Source organism: Corylus avellana, chromosome ca8 (genome assembly GCF_901000735.1).
Source record: "Corylus avellana chromosome ca8, CavTom2PMs-1.0".
NCBI classification, from domain to species: domain Eukaryota; kingdom Viridiplantae; phylum Streptophyta; class Magnoliopsida; order Fagales; family Betulaceae; genus Corylus; species Corylus avellana.
In genome coordinates, this window is record NC_081548.1 from 25,140,270 (window position 1) to 25,163,978 (window position 23,709).

Below are 23,709 nucleotides of genomic sequence, written 5' to 3' on the forward strand. Positions count from 1 at the left end.
ATTTGATTACTTTATTAATTTGTATTGTATTCACCTACCATCTTTCTCATATTTAATAAATATGGGTCATTTGTAATTGTAAAAATATCAAGGAATTAGGAGGAGGAGGGAATAATGGTTATCTGGCAGCTTGTTATTGCTTCTTCTGTTTAAAAGCATTGGTGCCATTATTCTCATTTACTCTTTTATTGCCTTTTTTTTTTATGCGTATTGGGCAATGCATGTTCTGACTTACATTTGCTATTGCTTTTTCTTTTTTTTTCTTTTTTCTTTGTTATTGCTTCATTTGTTTAAAAGCCTTGGTGCCATTCTTCTCATTTACTCTTTTATTACCTTTTCTTTTTTTAAAACAAAATTATGAGCTTTTAAATTTTTTTCTCATCTACTTTTTTTTTTTTTTTTTTTGCTTTGTTATTGCTTCTTCTGTTTAAAAGCCTTGGTGCCATTCTTCTCATTTACTCTTTTATGGCGTTCTCTTTTGTATTTGCTTTTTCTTTTTTTCTCATTTGTATTTGCCTTTTCTTTTTCTTTTTCTTTTTTCTTTTTTTCATTATTATTTTTTTAAAATTATGATTTTTTAAATGTTTTCTCATCTACCTTTCTTTTCTTTTCTTTGTTATTGCTTCTTATGTTTAAAAGCATTGGTGCCATTCTTCTCTTTTGCTCTTTCATTGCCTTTTCTTTTTTAGAGTTTAACTTATTATTGGATACCAGCATGCCTATTATTCAATGCATGTTCTGATTTACTTTTTGTATTACTGCCTTTTCTTTTTCTCTTTCCTTTTTGTTTTTTTAAGAGCTTTTGAGTTTTTTCACATTTACTTCTTTTCTTTGTCATTGCTTCTTCTCTTTAAAATTCTTGGTGTCATTCTTCTAATTTACTCTTTTATTGCCTTTTCTTTTTTAAATTCTTGGTGTTGATTGCAACTCCACATTTTCATCTGTTTTAATTTTATACTAGCGTCTGCATTTAGTCAGTATTTTATTCTCGTTTATTCTTGTATTTTTTGAGCTTTCAACTTTTTTCTTAGTTAATTATTTTCTTTGTATATATAAATATACTTTAAGTTTTCGTGTCAGTGTTTTCATTTACTCTTTTGTTTGTTTTTCTTTTTTAAATATTTGATTCGTGATTTTGCATTGCACCTACACGTTTTGATCCATTTAGTTTTGGAAAAGCATGTAATGTTCTCATTTACTTTTTTATATATTTTTTATTTTGTTGAGCATTTGTTATTTTTCTTATTTATTTATTTTTGCCTTCAGTCTTCTCATTTACTCTTTTTCTAATGCGTTTGTTCTTCATGTTGCATTGGTACTACTTTTTTTTTTTTTGCCCTTTTTATAATGTTGGTGTCCACATTCTTATTTACTCTGTTATTGCCTTTTCTTTTTTAAATATTTGATTATTGATGTTGTGCAATGTAACTACACATTTTGATCCATTTTAATTTTGGGTAAGCATCTACCTGTAGTCAATGCAAGCTCTCTTTCATTTACTTTTTCATCATTTTTTTCTTTTTTAAATTTATGGAAAAATTTTACAAAACCCCCCATCAACTTTCACACGTTTTCAAATTACACTTTAAATGTTCAAAAACTCTCAATTTAGGGTATTAAACTTTCATTTTTTTGCAATATCCTCCATCCATTAGGATTTTTCATTAAATCTTGTCAAAATTTTCAAAATACCCATATTTTTATTATAAAAAAATTGAAAAAATTCAGGCGTTGGTCAGGATATAACTAAATTTGTAAAAATACATACGCCTGAATATTTACAAATATAATAAAAAAAACATGGATATTTTGAGAATTTTAACAAGATTTAACTGAATATTCGAACGAAAGGAGAACACTACAAAAAATTGAAAGTTTGATACGATAAATTGAGATTTTTGAACTTTAAGGGAATCATTTCAAAACACGTGGATTTTCAGGGAAGTTTTGTGAAAATTTCCCCTAAATTTTTTCTCATTTATTTTATTTTATTTATTTTTTTAATATTTGTAAAATTGATATCAATATTTCCATTTACTCTTTTAATGCCTTTTCTTTTTTAAAGATTTTGCTCTTGATGTTGCATTGCAATTACACATTTTAATCAATTTTAATTTTGGACAAACATCTACCTTTTTTTTTAACCTTTAGTTAGTAATTTCATTTATCCTTTATTATTTATTTTATTTTATTGACATGTCCGCACAAGAGAGGGGAGGAGGTTTCGAACTAGTGAGACCCGCTTCATTAGGCATGGTCCTAGCCGATTGAGCTACCTCTTGGGAACATTTTATTTTTATTTTTTGGTCCTTGCTATTGCTACACGCTTTAATTTTAATTTTTTTCTAACCTTTTATTGATTATTATTTTTTAAAGATTTGGTTATTGATGTTGCATTACAACTTCACGTTTCCATTAATTTAATTTTGGACAATCTGCCTTTAGTTATTGTTCTCATTTACTATTTTTGACTGCTTTTATTATTATTATTATTATTATTATTATTATTATTTATTTATTTATTTATAGTTTGGTTCATGTTGTTGCATTGCAATTTGCAAGCAACATATGGGGAACTTCAATCTTTTTAAATTTTCATGACTTTTACAATTACCCCTTTAAAAAACTCTTAATTTAGTACATTGAACTTCTAATTTTTTACAAAGTCACCAATCTATCACCGCAATACCCTCAATTTTTGTTTTTTTCTTTTTTTTTTAAAAAAAATTAAGCAAGTCCACCTTGTGAACCACTACGGTGGGTTTGGTTTTATTTGTAATTAAGGATAAAGTTGAAATTTTATAAAAATTTTAGGGGTATAAAGGTTATTTCATTTCTTTTGCCATATGATTTAACCTCTAACCATAATTGAGGGGTGACATTGTCAAAAATTGAAAGTTCGATACGTTAAATTGAGAGTCTTTAAACTTTATGAGGGTAATTGCAAATGTCATGAAAATTCATAGAGGTTAAATAAAGTTTTTCCTAAACATTTTTAGCACTAGAAAGAAAATTAAAAAAAAAAAAAAAAAACATTGTTAGCCATTTTTAAATATTTAAGACAAGCATTTGCTTTTATCAGCACTTTACTCCGTGGTCTCTCTCTCTTGTTAATTACATTTTCCCGTAAAAGTATTACTCATTTACAAGTTGCTCTCACAAACTACCGGTTGTCACACTTAGTTAGACGCATCGAACAATCATTTTTTAATCAAGAAAACTCCTTCATTAGGAAATCTCTTTAAATTAGATAGAATATGCGTGTTTTTGACATAAAAAGACAGAAATATCTTCAAATAAAAAAATAAAAAACGAAAAAATCAATCAATAAATAAAAATGTTAAATATAAACTAAAGAAAACTTAAACTTTTTTTTAAAAAAGTTAGTCGTCCGATTAGACATAAGGGGTGGCTTGGCTATAGGGCTGACAATCTTTGACATAACCCACGAACCCAACACGAAGTTAGAAGGGTATGGTTTGAGATAAACAATTCGAGTCATAAACGGATTGTCCCGCTTGACTCGTTTAATAAAAGGATCATTCACGGGTCACTCGCTTAACCTGTGAGTTGACCCATTTACGAATACACACACACATAGTTAAAAGTGAAACGAGTTAGACGAGTTGTGTTTGGGTTGAAACAGGTGCAACATGTCGTATCGTGTTTGTTCAAACGGGTTAAACGAGTCGCTTTTGGGTTTAGACAGGTCAAACGCGTGACCTGTTTGTGATTCGTTTAACAAACGGATTAAGCAGGTCATGTCTAGGTTGAAGGATTTATCATGTTTAATTAAATGAGTCATGTTCAAGTTGACCTTTAATGGGTTTGTGGGTTAATATGAACCTGACCTGTCAACCTTAATTGTCAACCATACTTTGCTACTCCGAATCAAATGGGTACCCCAAAAAAAGTGTTTACGGGTGGTTTGGTCACCCTAAACCACGTAGGGGCGGTCCAAGTAATTTGAACCCTAAGTGGTTCAAAATTATTATCACAAGAAAGCAGCCCCTACTTTATCTCTAAGAGTATCTCCACCAGAGCTTTTAAACTAACTTTTAATTTAAATTTATCAATTTTGGTACTCCGACAGCCCTTCTAAGCAATTTTCCTAAAATTGTGTACATTAAACTTTCATATTTAGAGTTTACTTAAGCGACTTTTAACAATATAATATTATTTCCTTTTATTATTTTATTATTTTCACTTTCTCTTCTCTCACATCTGTAGCAACAGAATTTTTTTTCTTTCTTTCTCTTCTCTCCCTCTTTCTCTTCTTCTCCCATTCACTGAAACAAACTCTCATCATCACTTCATCAATTTTTTTCGCAGCTCTCTCTCCTCCCTCCAGTCCCTCTCTCCTGCCCATTTGGTTTCGCAGCTCTTTCTCCTGATCTTCACCGCATCAATTTTTGCTTTGTGTGCGAGAGAGAGAGATGGAGGAAGAAAAGAGAAAGATAAAAAATAATAAAATAATATTTAATTAAAAGAGATGATTAAAATAGATGTTCTGTGTTGGAGTATGTAGAGAAAAACTAATAACTAAAATGAAAAAAAAAAAAAAAAAATTGTATTTTGAATGGCTAAAATAACCGCTCTGACTAGAGATGCTCTTGCTCGTCACTTGGTTCTTGAACTTACTCTATGGCCTTGTCGCCTGTCACTAACAGAAGCTAAGCGCCTGAAAGCACGCTAAGAAAGGTTAATGTTGGCCATTTTGTGCAACAACCCACTAAGGGTGTGTTTGGCAAAAGGCTTGAAAAAAGAAGTGGATTGAAATTGTAGTATATTTGATTAATGTGAGAGAAAAAAAAGTAAAAATATTTTGTATAAAAAAGTAAAAAAATTTATTTTGTAGTGATTTTTTTATTTGAATAGTAATAAAATTGATTAATGTGGTGTGATTATTTGAATAGTAATAAAAGGTGATTGCATTCCAAATTAGACATTTTTATATTTTTCTTTCTAAAATATCGTTGAAGTTAATATATAAAATTTAAAAATATATAAAAATAATCATTTAAAAAAATATGAAAAGGTCAGCCAGTTTTTTTGCTTAATTTTATTTTTTTTAAATGGTTATTTTTTTATATTAAATTTAAGGATATTTTGAAAGAAAAAAAAAAATGTTTAATTTGACGCACAATAATAATATGAGAGGCCGATGTAACTTTTAAGTTTTGAAATGTAAGCGAAAAGAGGTGATATTTCATTAGCTCTCAACCGGTGTGCTTTCCAAAAAAAAAAAAAAAAAACAATCTGCAACCGGTGTGCTCTCAAACAAATGAAGCACCTCCCGGAAGCACCATTCCTTATTTGGTTGGGGAAGCTGAAAGAGGATAATTGAAGGAGACAATCAATGGATTTTGTGGATGTTGTGGAAGTCGTCTCTGCAGTCATACAGGAACTCATGAATGCCGGGCCCTATGAAGAATTATACGCCATCCACAGGGTGATAAATCAGGTAGAGAAGACCATAAAAGATCTACGGCGGATTAAAAATTTCCTCACCTATGGTGAACTTAAGGAGATGTTGGAAAAGCTTCTTGATGCTGTTTACAAGATGGAGTATTTTGCTGATATGTTTGTCCTGCGAAGAATGCATGTAAAGAGAATGGGCTTCGGTCTTCGTCAGACGTTGAATTTGAAGGCTAAAAAAGCAGACTTTGGCAGTGAGATGAAGAAGATCGTAGAAGAGATCGATGGCGTTATTACGTCAGTGTTGAGCAGACAAAGCCCTACAGGTGAAGAATCAGGCGTCTCTGGCTCTGTCTTTCAACGGGACAAAGCAAATCTGATGGCCTGGCTAACTGACACTAATTCCCTCCCAAATCTTGGGTACATCTTAATCTCAGGAGTGAGTAGCTACGGCAAGACTATCTTTGCAACGGAAATATATACGAGTCCTGAGAGTGAACGTCATTTTGATTTCCGCATATGGGTTTCTGACTCTGTGGCCCATGAATGCCGGAGAATTTTTCGGCAGATCAATGGCTATTCAGATGTTCCTAAGAATCATCCCCTTGAAAAATTGGAAGATTCGGATCGTGCATTCTCTGAAGAATTGAAAGATTTGGACCGTGCATTCTCTGAAGAACTGAAAGATTTGGACCGTGCATTCTCTGAAGAATTGAAAGATTTGGAACGTGCATTCTCTGAAGAATTGAAAGATTTGGAACGTGCATTCTCTGAAGAAATGAAAGATTTGGACCGTGAATTGTCTGAAGAATTGAAAGATTTGGAAGGTGAATTCTCTGAAGAATTGAAAGATTTGGAAGGTGAATTCTCTGAAGAATTGAAAGATTTGGACCGTGAATTCATCAACCTCCCGAGAATTTTTCGGAATGGCTTTCCAGATGGTAGTAAGATTGAAGAATTCGATTCAAAAAAAAAAAAAATGATTGAAGAATTCATTTCAAAAAAAATAAAAATGAAGGAAGAATTCAATTCAAAAAAAAAAAAAAATGAAGGAAGAATTCAATTCAAAAAAAAAAAAAAGGATGAAGAATTCGATTCAAAAGAAAAAAATTTGAATGAAAAATTCAATCCAAAAAAAAAAAAATTGAATGAAGAATTCAATTCAAAAAAAAAGAATTTGAATGAAAAATTCAATTCAATTCAAAAAAAATTGAATGAAGAATTGAAAGAGGAGATCGGTAAGATTTTGCATAAGAAACGGTGTCTAGTAGTGGCCGATAATTTGCAAAGTCCACATGATATTTTCAATACGATACCACGTTCTGCCTTATTAGACGAAGGTAATGGTAGCAGGGTGATCATAACGACAATGACAACGGCTGCTAGAAACGAATACGTCATCAAGAACTCTCTGGATAAGATCGAGCCGCTACCGGATGAGGACGCATGGAAATTGTTCAAGAATAAGGTAGGCATATCAGATGATGATCAGTCCTCTGATTTAGATAAGCTCAAAATAAATTTTCTTGAGATATGCAAAGGCATTTCTTCGGCAATCCTGGTGCTTGGAGGTGTTCTGTCGAAAAAAAAGTGCTACGAAGAATGGTTGGCAGTTCTTGATCAGCATTATGCAGTTCTTGAGCAGTACTTCACGGACTCAAAAATCCTGGAGTGGATGATCGAGAATAAGGTGACGTCCGGGTCGAGGCTTTGCCTGCTTTATTTTGGGGTTTTCCCAAAAGGATACGAAATTCCAGTGAGAAGGTTATTGCGTTTATGGATTGCAGAGGGGTTAATTGTAACTGATCATCCGAATCCGGAGGAAATTGCTGAAAGGATTCTGACAATGTTTACATGCGAAAGGATGATTGAAATAGTAAAATGGAGAAAAGATGGGAGTCCCAAAACATGCCGAATACCTGACAATATCCTACATGATATCTTGTTGTCAAAAGCAGAAGATATATTTGGCCTTCTCCACCTCCACATCCACCCAACTACGCCAGATACCAAAAGTAGTAGCAGTGATCATGCATCTCCATCTCCATCTCCATCTCCCAAGTTCAGTGTTCGCCGTGTTTCTGGCGACATCAAAAACTATTCCCCTAAAGAGTACTCGCACATGCAACAACTGCGCTCTTACTTGTCCTTCAACACTCAAAACAAAGATACGCCTGCGCTGGAAATAGGCAACTTTCTCAGGGAAGTCATTGGTCGTCAAGGCTTTGGATTGCTTAGGGTGCTTGATCTAGAGCGAGTTTACAAACCCAAACTGCCTGAGAATCTGGGGAAACTCTCTCTCTTAAGGTACTTGGGTTTAAGATGGACCTTCTTGGATACCCTTCCCCACTCTGTTAGTGAGCTTTCCTACCTTGAAACCTTGGATGTGAAGCACACCTATATCAGCTCTCTACCCAATTCTATTTGGAAGTTCCAATACCTGCGGCATCTGTGTCTTAATGAAATACGTCTTGACATGCCGCCTTTGAAGAAACAAGGTATTTCTCTTACTGGGCTCTATACATTATGGGGATTATTTATGGACAACAAGAGTCCAGTGGTGGGTGGTTTGGATGGATTAATCAATCTCCAGAAACTGGGTCTAACATTTCATTTAGACTCCATTAAAGACGGCAATAAAAAAAAAAAGAACTCCCAAGACGGCGAAGAAAAAAAAATAGAAGATTCCATTAAAGACCCCTTTGAAGTCTTAAATGAGTGGATTGCAAGTTTGAAACAACTAAGATATCTGAGATTAAGATCCATAAACGAGTTTGGTCAACCTTCGGAACTCAAATTAAGGCCTCTATCACGCCTTAAATATCTCCATAGCTTGTATTTGCTTGGAAACTTACCGGAGCTACATGATGAGTGCTTTCCATGCGGTATTAAAGTTCTTACTTTATCGGTATCAAAGCTGAAGAAAGATCCCATGCCAATTCTTGCGAAGCTGCCAAACCTTTCTGTCCTTCGGCTATTGGCCGATTCCTATGTTGGGAAGGATATGGTGTGCCCGAATGGCGGCTTCCAATCACTTACAAATCTGAAGCTCTGGATGCTAAAGAAATTGGATACCTGGAGGGTGGAGGAAGGAGCAATGCCGAATCTCAAAGAATTGGAAATCCGATGCTGTCACGAGCTGAAGGAACTTCCGGACAAATTGCTAAATCCGAGCAGCATTAAGAAAATAATTTTAACGAACATGCAAGAGGAATTTGTCGCTAATGTTGGAGCCAAAATTCCCAAGGAAATCCTTGAAATTCAGCAGCCATTGCGAGTGCGATGTCAGTACTGTCGGCATGATGTGAAGCAGGTTTCAATCCATTCCTTCATTTACTAGCGATTGCCTGCATGCCTTTCTTATTTCTCCTTATCTTTTAAGTAGTTATTATTCCTCCTAAAAAAAAAAGATATATATTATTCCACTGAAAGGTTTTTCCTGACATTACAGGTTTGACGCTAGTATGGCCACTCATCACTCAAGGAGCTGCCACCTGAACACCAAATTAATGCTAATTGTTGTTTTATGTTGTTTCCATTAAGGTTGCTATGTTATTGTTCTTCCTTTTGTTGTCGCTGCAGCTGCTGTGTTGCCGTGGCTTTTAAGACAGCACTGATTGTATCATGTTGGATACAATAATTGTTTGTTTGATTTGTTTCGTGTGCTTGTATCAGACTAATTAATTTATAACCTAATATTTTCTCATAATAATCCTTTAGCAGTTGAAATTTCTATATAACGAGAACGGAAAAAAAAAATTAGACATTTTTCTTGAAACTAATAGTAATTTAAATTCTTATGCATAAGCTCTGCATTTGGTTTAATGATTTTAAAATGTGTTTTTAAACAAAAGTGGAGGTGGAGGTGGAGGTGGAAATAGCCCTCAGCCAAATGCATCCTCTCAAATCCCCAGGGCCGGATGGATTCTCCGCTTGTTTTTACCAACGATCGTGGCTGACGGTGTAGGCGGAGGTATGTAGAGCGGTTTTGGATTTCTTGAATCATGATTGCTTTGACAATTCTCTTAATGCAACGTATATTGTGCTAATTCCTAAGAAGAAGAATCCAACCCGAATAACCGAATACCGGCCCATCAGTCTCTGTAATGTGCTCTATAAATTGGTTGCCAAAGTTTTAGCTAACAGACTGAAGCAGGTTTTAGTGCATATAATCTCCCCCACCCAGAGTGCTTTTATTCCCAGAAGACTTATCTCTGACAACGTTTTGGTGGTGTTTGAGGCTTTGCATACGATGGACGTTAGAATGAAAAGTCGACAAGGGTACATGGCCTTGAAACTAGATATGAGCAAAGCTCATGATAGGGTGGAATGAGAATTCTTGAAGGCAATTATGAGAAAGCTAGGCTTTGCAGAACGATGGGTTAACATTTTGATGAGATGTGTTAGGTCGGTCTCTTATTCAATCTTGATAAATGGGCAGCCTTATGGGAGGATCCTCCCTTCACAGGAAATCAGACAAGGCGACCCACTATCCTCGTATTTATTCATTTTGTGTGCAAAAGGGTTAAGTCATATGCTAGGCAAGGCAAAAGGAGAACAAAAGATCACTGGCCTCCCTGTAGCTCGTGGAGGGATGAGAACAAACCACATTTTCTTTGCAGATGATAGCTAGCTTGCTCTTTTGAAAGGCAAACGTGGATGAATGGGCCCGGATACAAGAGATTTTAGGCTTATACGAGCAGGCCTCGGGGCAAAAATTTAATCGGGACAAGACCTCTATCTTTTTTAGCCGGAACACTAAGCAAGAGACTAAGGACTTCATTCTTTCCATAGCTGGTGTCAATTCTTCGACTAGCTATGAGAAGTACCTTGGCTTACCCCCTCTAGTTGGCAGATCGAGGGAGAGCACTTTCACAAGCATTTAAGGGAGAATATAGGAGCGCATCAACGAATGGACAAAAAATTTTTTGACCCAAACTAGGAAAGAAGTTTTGTTGAAGGCGGTTATATAAGCAATTCTCACTTACACAATGAGTGTCTTCCAGCTACCAAAGAAACTTTGTCATGATATCACATCTATGATATCCAAGTTTTGGTGGGGCCATAAAGAAAAACGAGGACGCATGACATGGATGAGTTGGAAAAAGATGGGAAAAGCTAAAGACAAATGAGGATTGGGTTTCTGGGATCTAGAACTTTTCAACTTGGCAATGTTAGCAAAGTAAGGTTGGCGTTTGATTCAAAACCTGGAGACCGTTGGTGGCGAGAACCATGAGAGCGAAATACTTTCCAAATGGTAATTTCCTTGAAGCCAAAATTGGGAGGAATCCCTCATATGGCGTAGCATTTGGAACTCGAAAAAGCTGCTCAAATAAGGGCTTGTATGGAGGGTGGGAGATGGAACAAAGATCAAAATCTGGGAAGACCCGTCGCTGCCTGTACCTAGAGCTCATCCAGCAAGGTCGCCGGGTAACATTTTAGATAGCCAAGCCAAAGTTTCCGAGCTATTGGACGTAAATACCAACTGGTGGAACACGACCTTAGTACAAGAAATATTTAATGAGGAGGAGGCCAAAATGATTTGCAGTATGGGCGCTTGCCCTCGCAGAGGAACGGACTACTTAGCTTGGGAACATACAAAAAATGGGATCTTCACCGTTAGTAATGCCTATCACTTGGCTATGGAGAAGGTGGAGGAAGAGGAAGCTAGCTGTTCGGATAACCAGTTATCACGCAATTTATGGAAGAAAATCTGGGATTTCAGGGGTTCCCGAGTCGTTAAATTTTTTTCTGTGGAAAGCATGTAATGACATCCTGCCAACTAAAGAGAAACTTTTCAAGAGGAAGGTTGTTCCAGATCCTTTGTGCCCAATATGTATGAGTGCACCGGAATCGATAAGCCACATCTTATGGACCTGCCCATCTGCCCAGGATGTTTGGGCGGAATGCAATGGAAAGCTCCAGAAAAGTGTTTGCATTGACGGAGATTTTATAGAAATTCTGCTCAAAGTTGGTCAAGGGTTGGACGAAGATGAGAGGCACCTAATGGTCACAGTTGCAAGGTCAATATGGCTACGGCGGAACAAGTTAGTCTTTGAAGGAATTTTCCAAGCTCCTGCAACCGTTGTACGATCTGCAAGGGAACAGGTGGAGGCGCTTGATAATGTTACACGAAGACACTCTGTCCCCAGCCCTAGGAGTATTGCTCGAGAAGAAGTCGTATGGAAAAAACCTCCGCAAGGAATGGTGAAGATTAATTGGGATAGGGGAAAAATCGGGATGGGGGCCATTGTAAGGGATCATTCAGGCAAGGTTATAGCAATGACCAGCGGGCCAAGAGAATTCGTCAATGATCCTTCTCTGGTGGAGGCTTTGGCTGCTCGTGAAGCTGTTGATCTAAGCATCTCACTGGGGTTTCAGAATTGCATCTTGGAGGGCGACGAATTAGAGCTGATTAATGCTATAACCCAGGATGAGCCATGCAGGGGGACGTACGGACAGATCGTCAATGATATCAAGTTTTTACTGCTGCAGGGAGGCCATTGGAAGGTGAGTCACACACGTAGAGCAGCTAATGGGACGGCGCACTTGTTGGCGAAAATGGGATTGCTTCTCCTTGTCTCCCAGATCTGGACTAGTGATTTTCCTCCATGTTTGGATGATATTGTAAGGACAGAACAGAGTTTTTGATGTTTGTTTAATGGAATCCACTTTCAAAAAAAACAAACAAACAAACAAAGTAATATTAAAATGTAATTAATCCAAGTATGAGTTCTAAAAATCTAAGTACTTTTGTTCACGGTTAAATTAAAAAAAAAAAAAAAAAAGCTACAGGTATCATATCCTCTATTGAGATGGGTTATGGCATATATGGGTAGCTCACTCATTCGAAATGATTGAAAAAAAAAAAAAAAACTCTAGTGAACCATGAACTCTTACGTTATGGCACGTCGCACTTCCAAATGGAGAAGCTCACACACTAACGGGCATCGTACAGTCTATTCCCTTCACTCTTTGCCTCGATTTCTCTCTGGCCGGCCTTCTCATGGCGTTTCTATCACATTGATGTCCAGGCCTTCTCTCGCGCTTCAACACGATCAGTTACCACTCGCCCCCTTATCTTCAGCAAATTCGTTATTTGCATTTCTGTTTTCAACCCTAGACGTTCCATCAAATCGCTTGAATGACCAGCCACCATGGAATCACATCAAGCACGAAACCAATCTCGACGAACGCTTCGTTCTCGAGCAACTGTTTGACCTCTTGCCAATCCCTCGTAACTCTTCCGCTCCGAACCTATTAAGAGACTGTAATCCAAGAAAACAAGTAGCACAAGTTAGTGTTAGAAGAATAAAGTGACAAGCCTCCATCATATCCCACTAGGTCTCACTCTTCCATGTATTGAGCAAGCATAATGATGTCTTCCCACTTGTTTATCTTTGTAATGATGTATTCCCTCCCACTTTGCTTCCCACTTACTTTGTCCTTGTACTATTAGCTGCCTTTGTCTTTGTATTATTAGCTGCATTTGTATTATTATAAGCCTACTGTTGTATCACAGGTTCACATCCACGTGAACCTCCCTTTTGTATTCTCTAAGTGTAAGAGTTAGTCTATACATAAGAATAAAATCCTCTCTTTTGGCAAGTCAACTAAAACAGAGTTTCTTCCTAAAACTTTCAGTTAGGGCAATTGATGGGTTTCTGTTTTCCAAAGAGAAATTACGAGGGGTTTTCCTTTAGAAACTGAGGGGTAAAGCAGTAATTGAGCTCACTTTGACAAATGGTGGGGTTGAATTGAGCCTTGATGTGGTTGCTGAGTAGTGAACAGAGAGAATTTAGGTGGTGAAACAATGGTTATATTTTTCGATTGGGCGATTAAGCAGCCTGGGATACCTAGGTACATTAGTAGTTACCATGTGATTATAAAAGCGCTAGGAAGAAGAAAATTCTTGAATTTTATGATGGAAATGTTGCGTGGGATGATGACCAAAGCAATGTTAGCAGATGGGTTTAGTCCGAATTGCTTGACCATTGCTGCAATTAAGGTTCAATGAAAGAGGTAATAGACTTATAGTCCCCATAATGACTAATCATTTATACACGTATAGACTGGTCTGATGGAAAACTTTTTAAATAATGGAGCAAATTAAATCGATAAATCAAAATATGTGTAGAGGACTATTAGAATATTTGAAGAATAAACCAACCTAAACAGGCATGACATATCGAGTGGAAGTTGCCTGGCCTGACCCAGGAGAGCCAACAAGCAACTATTTAAACTACATCATGTTGAAGTGAGGGTGTGGTTGTGGGCTCAAGGCCCATTGGGTGCAACAAGCGACTTAACGACGAAAAAGATATTGGAGTCTGCTGATTTAGATATCCACGTTTCCAATGGGCTGACTGTAAATGAGACACTGGTCCAGAATAAAAGGGATTTACTTGGTCTCTTGATCAGTTGATAACTTGATATACTGAAGAAAGATTTTTGGTAAATTTCTTCCCCAGCAAACTCAGAAAATCAGCAGCCCATCAAACTCATCTAACCAACAAATCATTCACTGGCTCATATCGCATTTTTTATGAAGGGTTTTTTTCATAACAAACGCCATACAGAAGTGTAAATTAGCAACAATCAAAATCCGAACTACAATTTTGTCAAGAGTAAATACACTCCACGTCCACCAATGGAACAAAGCCGTAGCAATAATAAAAGCCCTCGTCTCTTCGTTTTCAAAGCCCTAGTCCTAAATTTTCAACTCTTAAAAATTTAAAACTTCTTAAAGTTTTTTTTTTTTTTCGAAAATTTACTCTTGGATCAATTAAAATGACAATAAAATCCTACCATCAAATTTTTTTAACAGCCGTTAGGGCCACTCAAAATGCACCGTTTTATTTGATTAAAATATTAATTTAATTAAAAAATTAAATCTAAAAAAAAATAAAAAAATTGAAGGGTGGCCAAGGGTAGCAACCACCCAACTCCTATGGGGTGGTTTGCCCACCCCTGGGGTGGCTTGCGGGCCATCCCTGGCCACCCTTCAATTTTTTTATTTTTTATTTTTAAAATTAAATTAATAAAAAAATTAATATTTTAATTAAGTAAAACAGTGTGTTTTGAGTGGTCGTTAAAAAATTTTGACGGTAGAAATTTTATTGACATTTCAATTGACCTAGAGAATAAATTTTCGAAAAAAAAATTTTAGGGAGTTTTAAATTTTAGAGGGTTGACTCATGGACTTATTATACATTTTTCCTTAATTTTTTAACACACGAATCCGCACAAGCAAAGCCGGAAACCCATGATGGTTGTGACACTTAGATTTTGGCAAAAAATTCTAGTAGAATGATGGATTTGTCACAAATTAAGATCCAACAACGATTAATTTTAAAATTAAAAACCTATAAAACCTCTTTCTTTACATCAAGACACTTCAGTACAAAACATCTAAAAAAAAAAAAGAAAAGATACTCATTTCACAGCCAACTTGGCTCTGGCATGGCCTCGGTTGATTTGAAATTGTTCGGTAATGCCAAGATGCGCCATAAGAAGCCAGACATGAGTGAGGAGCTCCCCGCCCTTGGAAAGCTGTTGAGCATGATGATATCCTCTGCAGTGACTTGCAGCGTAACCCAGAATCTCAATGCACACGTTACAAACAAACTCCCACTTCTTCTCTTTATTCCATTTCTCTTTCTCCACCATTTTCTGCAATTGATTTGCAAGCATACATCCATCGAATAGCACGGATTTGCTCCTGTCCCCTTTCACCTTTGTTGGTTCAACTTCAGTACACACTTCGAGCAACATTGTGGGAAGTTCGTCCTTATTTTTTGATGATAAATCATTTTCCTTGGAAAATTCCTTGGCCTCCTCACAGGTGTCTCGAAACCTCATCATCCCAATCCCAATTGGCAGCATGAAAGGACGAATGACTAAAAGATACAACATGTAGTCCGATAGGTTCTTGCTCGAATCTTTGGCGGCCAAGTTTTCCGCACCATCTAAGTGATAGCAGAGATCAGTAGCAATGTGCCAGATAAGAATGCTTTGGTCGAATTCTACCTGCTCAGTGCTCCAATCGAATGAGGAGGAACATTCATATTTTTCTTCTTTGAAAACAAGACCACCTCTGGCACTACATAAAGACCCGATATGTTTCTCATACTCTGATATTTGTTTGTTGACCTCTGCTTTTTCTTTGTTGACCTTTGCTTTTTCTTTGCTGACCTCTGATTTCTTCAGAAAGTGCTGGAAGATCGACTCCTTCATTTCTCTAGAGATTTCTTCGAAACGGTATTCATACCAGTGCTTCTCCAATGTTTCATAAAATGGCAAATGCTTCACAATCTTTTGGAAACATTTATCATCCAGAAAAGGCACGAGGTTTCGTCTAAGGGAAAAACTTAGCAAATTGTACTGAGCCAAGGAATTTGACCACCGTTTTTTGTTAGAAGGTAGAAAAGAAGATACCTGTTTAGAAACAATTCGTTGAAAACAAGAGATTACTTCAGATTTGTGCTCACTCAACCATAGCTTTGCCCTGTCAGAGAGTAATAGCAAAATGACACCATAGAAATCTAAAATAATAGCTCCCGCCATCAATATGTAAGTAACTATGAGATCAGTCCGCAGGTGATTGTGTTTCTCAACAAACAGGAACAACACAAACACTATAATAGTGATAGAGCAAGTAATGAAGCGGAAAATGCATCCCCATTTAGTGAATATTATAGGTGCCTTTGTATAGAAAGCATCATACGCGAAGTCAAGTTCGATTTCAACTAACTTGAAAGCATCTTCCCAATTAGTGGATTTCTGGAAGTAAGACTGGCTCTTATCTCGATCTTGGAAGCTAAGAATAAGATCTACGAAGAGCCGCTTGAAACTGTGGTAGAAGCTGTACGCATCAGGCAATAATTTACTTGTATTAGCGGCACTGTCGTTACCGTCATTGCGACCATCGGACTGGTGAGAAACCTCGATCACCTCAACAGCCGACACACTAAACTCCTCGGCCTTCTTCAAACTGAATTCCTCCATGAATTTAGCATAATTTGGGCCAGAATCAGGAGCATCGAGCAAGGAATCAAGAAACTGCTCACGATTTGCAGATCTCAAGGCCAGTGACCTTTCTCCATACTTTACCAACCCAGCAAAAAGCATGGGAATGGTGAGGACGGAGAGCCAAGTTCCACTCCAGGCCGTGATAGTGACATACAATGCCACGCCCGTCTGGACACCAAGTCCAAGGAAGTGCCTTATCCACAACTCATTGTCTGCTATAGCATAAGCAGTAATTGTGTCTGGGCCGCCGAGGTGTAACAGCAGAAATGGTGCCCAAAATGCCATGAGCTCATCATCGTTAGTACTGGTTACATTGGCAGCACAGGTGCAGGGATTTCCTTGCTTATTGGAGAGGACACCAAGTGCAACAGTTGCGACCCAGTCTGCCATTAGGTAGGCTGACCAAATACACAATCTGAGGCAAGCTCTTGGATTATACTTTCTACGGTTGCCCACCACAATGAGTAATATTTGCAAGGTGAGGCTGATGAGGACCAGCATTCGCAGCTCCCAATCGTCCCATAGTTTCCGCACCGGTTCTGGGAACACTTGGACGAGTCTCCTCTTGTCCACAAAAAGCCAACCGCTCAAAACTGAAAACAAAAGAACACAAGTAAAAACACTTCGGCAAGAACACCATATTTATCGTGAACATAACTGCTAATGTCAAGAAAAATAAGTTTCATAAATATCAAAGGCTATGTTTTGGTACATAAACATAAACTTTTATTGAATTTTCGTGGTAAATTTAAGGTGCCTTACTTGTTGTTAGTAGCATCCTCGGTTCAGCTTCTGTGATCTGTGATGAACTGCATTTCCTGGGAATAAAATTCAGGAATGGGGTAAGAAATAGACCAACTGGTGTAAAATTTAGAATGTGAATGCTTTACGGTTGACCGGAAAGGGAACTTAAAGAATATTCTCTTTTTGCTTTTACTGCTAACAAGAAATTTAATTTTGCCTAAGTTGTAATACTCTGCTCCAAATTAGGGATAAAAAATTCTTAATTTGGGCTTAAAGATTTATAAGGAATAAGATTTGACGTGAAATCTTGGAAAATTTGGTCCAAATGACACTTAGGGAAGTTTTAGTTTTGGACTGGTCGATCAGTTGTTAGAGTGATCAATCGATCTGAACCCTAGAAAAAAACCAATCACCCATTTTGAATGATCAATCAGTATGGCACCAGAACTTTATGTTTTAAATGCAAAATGTTCAACCTTTAAGTGTTGTTAGACATTAGACAATGCTATGAGTGATAAAGGGAGCATTTTTTTTTTAGTCTTAGGGGCTCTAGAGGTCTTACCATAGCCAAAAATGTGAATTTTAGAGGTTGAAGATGATGAACAGTGTAACGGTTCGATCATTGTTCACCGTTTATCTATTAGTTGTCATGTTCTGTGCCGGACTTACGTTTCACATGTGATTACTCACGAAGTCATGGAGGACCTCAATGGGCGATCTAGCTAGGCTAATCTTTGTGGCCAACCTACAGATGGTGGCCTATATGAAGGCTGATCTCATCAAGAAGAGGGTTTCTCTTTTCTAACGCTTGTGTGGTGGTGGTACATAATTTAATTTGGGAAGTCCAAGAAAAAAGAAAAGTTGTAGGTTATACCTATTTTGAATAACTGTCAGAAACGATGGATCACATAACCTTCTCTAAAGGTAATTGAGATTAAGAATTCGAACTAGTAATTTCTGTTTTATAAGACGTGGTCTTATTTGATTGAACTACTTCTTAAAAACATTAATGAAATTAAGTTAAAGGTCTACTAAATGAGAAATTTTGGTTCTGTCCTAACCCACACGCGATAGTTTCACGTATTTGTAATGATGTTGAAGACTTTGGTTTAAGTCACCTATCTAATGTCTTTAGCTCTAATTACTAATATACTTGAAAAATGTTACACTTTCAACTATTTTACAATTTCTCATTTGGTAAAGCGCATAATTTTTTTTTAAAAATATGTATGGTTGTAAGTGCACTTGTGAGTGTTAAATTTTATATCGAGAAAGTATGAATACAAAGAGTCGTTAATATATTTAAGTGGACCCAAATTCATTAGTTTAAGTTTTTGAATTAAAATGATAGTCAAATGCATATATTAATATATTATGAGTAAAAAAATTTCAAACGTAGATCACTTGAGCATATTGTCATGTCATTTAATTTTTTAGAATAATATATCATAATGTAAACCATTCAATACAATAAATAAAATTTGAACCATAAAATAAATAATTTTTTTTTATTTAACTTGAAATAGATAGCATCCCACTCTACCTTTTTTTGGATGACATTGAATAGCTGGTAGACCGGCAAGGTGATTCCAAAGACTTGAGTGCAAGTTCCCTTTCAAGTTTTCCGGTCAAATAAGATAATAGAAGTATTAAATAATGTTTCTTTTACTTTTCATGGTTATCTGAATTCTAATCCAATAACATGTTTGTGTGGAATGTGGATCCACCACAAGGGGCCACTAGAATCCAATGTTCTCTCTTTTCACTGTGTAAAGGCAAGGCGAAAAAAATCAATGGAATGGTTATGGGATCCACCACATTGATTTGGTGGTGACACTGACACCACAGACTTCTGTAGGCGCGTCTCTTTTTTTGAATAAAATGCAAAGTGTCAAAACATCGGATCCTGATCCCGTCGAATTCTTGAGGGAATTCTAGGGTATCAAATTCTTAATTTGGACCATTGATTTTCATCCAATGGTTCAAATTAAGTTATTAATAAAATATTATTTATATTTAAAAAATAAATTAAAATAATAATAATAATAATAAAAAATTAATAAAATAATTTTTTAAAAAAATTAAAACACCAACCACCCCAGGCGGTGGCCGGCCACCTTTGTTGTGTTGAGAGGTTGAGGGTTATTTTGGCCCTTGGGAGTGCTCCGGCCACCCCTAATGGCCAAAAAAAAATGTTAGCTTTAGCCCTTAGAGGTGGACCAACCGCCATCTGTTTTTATTTTGGCTTTTATCACAAGACCAGTTTTGCAATAAAGCACAAAGTCTTTGCGGTTGTTTTGAAGCAAATCATAATTTCCAAATCTAGTTTGAAAAAGATACAATGCTACTTGATTTGATTTGCTGATATGAAATTGTTGGCTTTGAGATCCAATAAGAGGCTAAGAGTACGTACGTACTCTCTGTTCATATTTTGCTGCAAACGGTGGGAGAAAGAAAATAAAATGGAACTCACATATTTAATAGTAATTTTAATAAGTAAGAGCATGAGAGAATGAAAGACCCGACAATGAAGTGAAGCATTTTCCTATTAATATTTTCGGATTTTCATACATTTTAAACCAATTTATAAGTTATTTTATTCATTACTCGAATCTGTGTGACGTGGTAACTAGTATGCTAATTATTAAAAAAAGAGGGAAAGGATCCATGAGGAGAAAACAAAAAAACTACGTAAAGTAATTAGACCCAGCCTCTTTAGCAAGAAGATGAAGACATTGGTTTGTGTAGCTCCAATCCTAGAGCCACCGATGAAACCCACTACACTAAACACAAGACAACTTCCACACCTAGCCACTTTGCATAAGCTCCTCAACCTTCGATTGGGGTTTATCAACCACCGTACCGACCCACCTGTGCTCATCCGCAACCGGTGCTCAAACAAATGAAGCACCAATATTCCAGCTTGTTTGGTTGGGGAAGGTGAAAGAGGATAGTTGAAGGAGAGGCAGGCCAGAGACAATCAATGGATTATGTGGACGTTGGGGAAGTCGTCTCTGCAGTCTTACGGCAACTCAAAACCGAGCACTATGAAGAACATAAGGCGAGAATGCGGGTAGAAAAGAGCATAGAAGATCCAGGATGGAATAAATATTATTTTGTGATAACCAATGATGAACTTAAGAAGTTGGAAAATCTTCTTGCTGCTGTTTACAAGATGGAGGATTTTTATGAAACGTTTGTCCTGCGAAGAATGCATGTAAGGAGAATGGGCTTCGGTAGGAGGTACATTTTCATCCTTCGTCAGATGTTGAATTTGAAGGCTACATTAGACTTTCGCAGTGAGATAAGGAAGACCATATTCCAGATCGATGCCGTTTTTAAGGAATCAAGTGTGAGCAGACAAAGCCGTCCACGTGAAGAATCAGACGTCCTTGGCTTGGAAAAGCACAAAGGAAATATGGTGACCTGGCTAACTGACACTAATTCCGGTCCAAATATTGGGTTCCTCTTAATCTCAGGCCAGACTGGCTCCGACAAGACTACCGTCGCCACGGAAATATATAAGAGTCCTGAGATCGAACGTCATTTTGAATTCCGCGCATGGGTTTCTGCCTCTAAGGACCCTGTATCCAACTTCCGGAGCATTTTGCAGCAGATCACTGGCGATTCAACGGTTGATATGAAATCTACCGAATCAGAATTGGAAGAGAAGATCTGTAAGATTTTGCAGAAGAAACGGTGTCTGGTAGTGGTCGATATTAATATGGAAAACGCTTATGATCTTTTGGATATATTACCGCATTCTGCGTTGTTAGGCGAAGGCAATGGTAGCAGGGTGATAATGACAATGAGGAGCAAATACCGCATCGAGTCCTTTAGGCATGAATATAAAAATAATCCAAGTTTATCTTATGATCAGCTCAAGCCGCTACAGGATGAGGGCGCGTGGAATTTGTTCTTGAAAAAGGTACGCTTACCAGATAATACTGTTGAGTCTGATATTCCAGATAAGCTCAAAAGAGAAATTATAAATGTATGCGGAGGCAATCCTTCGGCAGTCATGGCGCTTGGACGTTTTCTATCGACAAAAAAGAGCTACGAAGAATGGTTGACAGTTCTTGAGCAGTTATCGGGCTCAAATTTCTTTGCCTCGATGAATTGTGAGCTAACCACCGGGATGAGGACTTGCCTACTTTATTTTGGTGTTTTCCCAAAAGGATACAAAATTCCAGTGAGAAGGTTATTGCGTTTATGGCTTGCAGAAGGGTTTGTAACTGAACCACGAGAGCAGACTGAAAGGATTCAATGGGATCTAGAGAAAAAGGCGAAAATGTATCTACGCGTACTTATAGACCGAAGCATTATTCAAATAACAAAATGGAGAAAAGATGGAAGTCCCAAAACATGCCGAATGCCTGGCGTCCTACATGATATCTGCTTGTCAAAAGCACAAGATATATTTGGCCTTCTCCACATCCACCCAACTACGCCAGCTCCCGAAAGTAGTAGTGATCATGCATCTCCATCTCCCAAGTTTGGTGCTCGCCGTGTTTCTGGTGACATCAAACAATATTCCAGTAAAGAGTACTCGCGCATGCAACATCTGCGCTCTTACTTGTCCTTCAACATTCAAAAGAAAGATACGCCTGCGGTGGAAATAAGCGACTTTCTCAGTGCTGAAGTCATTGGTCATCGAGGCTTTGGAATGCTCATGGTGCTTGATCTAGAACGTGTTTACAAACCTAAATTGCCCCATAATCTGGGCCAACTGTATCTCTCAAGGTACTTGGGTTTCAGATGGACCTTCTTGGATAAGCAACTTCCCCACTCTGTTAGTAAGCTGCATTTCCTTGAAACCTTGGATGTGAAGCACACCTATATCAGCTCTCCACCCAATTCTATTTGGAAGATGAATTACCTGCGACATCTGTGTCTCAATGAAATACGCCTTGACATGCCTGTGAAGGAACAAAGTATTTCTCTTCTTAGACTCCATACCTTATGGGGATTATTTGTGGACATCAAGAGTCCAGTGAAGAATGGTTTGGATGGATTAATCAATCTTAGGAAACTGGGTCTGACATTTCATTTAGACTCCGTTGAAGAATTGGATAAGTGGATTTCAAGCCTGAAAGGACTTGAATCTCTGAGGTTAAGATCCAAGGACAAGAATGGTCGACCTTCAGAGCTCAAATTAAAGCCTCTATCAGGCCTAAAGAATCTCACCGATGTGTATTTGCTTGGAAGCTTACCGGAGCTAGATAGTGAATACTACTTTCCACAGGGTATTAAAGTTCTTACTCTATCCATATCAAAGCTGAAAAAAGATCCCATGCCAATCCTTTCGAAGCTGCCAAAACTTGGTGTCCTTCGGCTATTGGCTGATTCCTACACTGGGAATGAAATGGTGCGGCCTAGTGAAGGCTTCCCTGAGCTTACAATACTAAAGCTCTGGATGCTAAAGGAATTGGTGACATGGACAGTGGAGGCAGCAGTTACGAGTCTCGACGAATTAGAAATCCGATGCTGTCACAACCTGAAGAAGCTTTCGTGCCCCTTAAATTTGTCTTGGACAATAATTTTAACAAACATGCCAAATGAACTTGAAGACAAGCTTCGAGCTGACGATTACTGCGAGGAATTAATCATCAGTACCCTGCAGTTCTAAATGGGATTCACTGCCAGGAAAATGTGAAGCAGGTTTCAAACTTTCAAGCCACTCCCTTTATTCACTAGTGATGGCTCTGCCACCTGAACACCAAATGCTAATTGTTGTTTTTATGTTGTTGCTATATATGTTGTTGTTCTTGATTTTGCTTTTACTGATATATGTTTGTTGTTCTTGGAAGACAACCTGATCACTCAAGGACTTATGTTCACCCCTTAAATATACTAATTTTAAAATTCTAATAATAAAATCAATACTATCTAATATTTCAAATGAAATAGAAGGATTATTTTCCTTACTTTTTAAGTTTGCCTTCGTAACAATAGTTAGGAGAAACTTCACATAACCTTCATGAATTTCATCACTTTTGTAATCTATTCTCAAAGTAATGAAATTTATTGTTCAAATAAGTAAGTTACATTCCAATCAAGAACAACTTAGTACAAACATGTAAAGGGGGGAAAGAAAACCACTCATTTCAAAGCCAACTTGGCTCTGGCGTGGCCTCAGTTAATTTGAAATTGTTCGGTAATGCCAAGATGCGCCATAAGAAGCCAGACGTAAGTGAGGAACTCCCACTCCCAGCCTCTGGCAAGCTGTTGAGCATGAAAATAACCTTTGCAGTGACTGGCAGCGTAACCTAGGATCTCAATCCACACGTTACAAATAAACTCCCATTTCTTCTCTTTATTCCATATCTCTTTAACCACCGGTTTCTGCAATTGATTTGCAAGCAGACATCCATCGAATAGCACGGATTTGCTCCTGTCCCCTTTCACCTTTGTTGGCTCAACTTCAGTACACACTCGAAGCAACATTCTGCGAAGTTTGTTGTCATCTTTTGATGATATACCTCTTTCCTTGGAAAATTGCTTGGCCTCCTTACA

At 37.2% G+C, this 23,709-nt stretch overlaps 4 protein-coding genes across 4 annotated transcripts; 3 read left to right on the top strand and 1 right to left on the bottom strand.

Moving 5' to 3' along the window:
- The first annotated feature begins 5,359 nt into the window (after positions 1-5,359).
- Positions 5,360-9,089, top strand: LOC132191107 (probable disease resistance protein RF45). Its single transcript, XM_059606119.1, has 3 exons — positions 5,360-6,359; positions 6,639-8,731; positions 8,870-9,089. Exons 1-3 carry the CDS (start codon positions 5,360-5,362, stop codon positions 8,873-8,875), a joined length of 3,099 nt encoding a protein of 1,032 aa, XP_059462102.1. The 3' UTR covers positions 8,876-9,089.
- A 1,954-nt stretch (positions 9,090-11,043) lies between these two features.
- LOC132191108 (uncharacterized) lies at positions 11,044-12,069 on the top strand. The gene has a single exon (XM_059606120.1). The coding sequence runs from the start codon at positions 11,044-11,046 to the stop codon at positions 12,067-12,069; it is 1,026 nt and encodes a 341-aa protein (XP_059462103.1).
- Positions 12,070-14,853: 2,784 nt separating this feature from the next.
- On the bottom strand, positions 14,854-17,610 carry LOC132191109 (uncharacterized). Its single transcript, XM_059606121.1, has 3 exons — positions 17,600-17,610; positions 17,212-17,267; positions 14,854-17,042 (listed from the first exon to the last, which is right to left on the bottom strand). Exons 1-3 carry the CDS (start codon positions 17,608-17,610, stop codon positions 14,854-14,856), a joined length of 2,256 nt encoding a protein of 751 aa, XP_059462104.1.
- Positions 17,611-20,176: 2,566 nt separating this feature from the next.
- On the top strand, positions 20,177-22,822 carry LOC132191110 (probable disease resistance protein RF9). The gene has a single exon (XM_059606122.1). It carries the CDS (start codon positions 20,177-20,179, stop codon positions 22,820-22,822), a length of 2,646 nt encoding a protein of 881 aa, XP_059462105.1.
- The last annotated feature ends 887 nt before the right edge of the window (positions 22,823-23,709 follow it).

Excerpts from the sequence above, each read along its gene's own strand:
- LOC132191107 (XM_059606119.1), top strand. The coding sequence starts at position 5,360 with ATGGATTTTGTGGATGTTGTGGAAGTCGTCTCTGCAGTCATACAGGAA. Across the intron at positions 6,360-6,638 it reads TCGGAATGGCTTTCCAGATG|AATTGAAAGAGGAGATCGGT; the intron begins GTAGTAAGATTG and ends AATTGAATGAAG.
- LOC132191108 (XM_059606120.1), top strand. The coding sequence starts at position 11,044 with ATGCCTATCACTTGGCTATGGAGAAGGTGGAGGAAGAGGAAGCTAGCT.
- LOC132191109 (XM_059606121.1), bottom strand. Across the intron at positions 17,043-17,211 it reads GAGGATGCTACTAACAACAA|TTTTGAGCGGTTGGCTTTTT; the intron begins GTAAGGCACCTT and ends TTTTGTTTTCAG.
- LOC132191110 (XM_059606122.1), top strand. The coding sequence starts at position 20,177 with ATGGATTATGTGGACGTTGGGGAAGTCGTCTCTGCAGTCTTACGGCAA.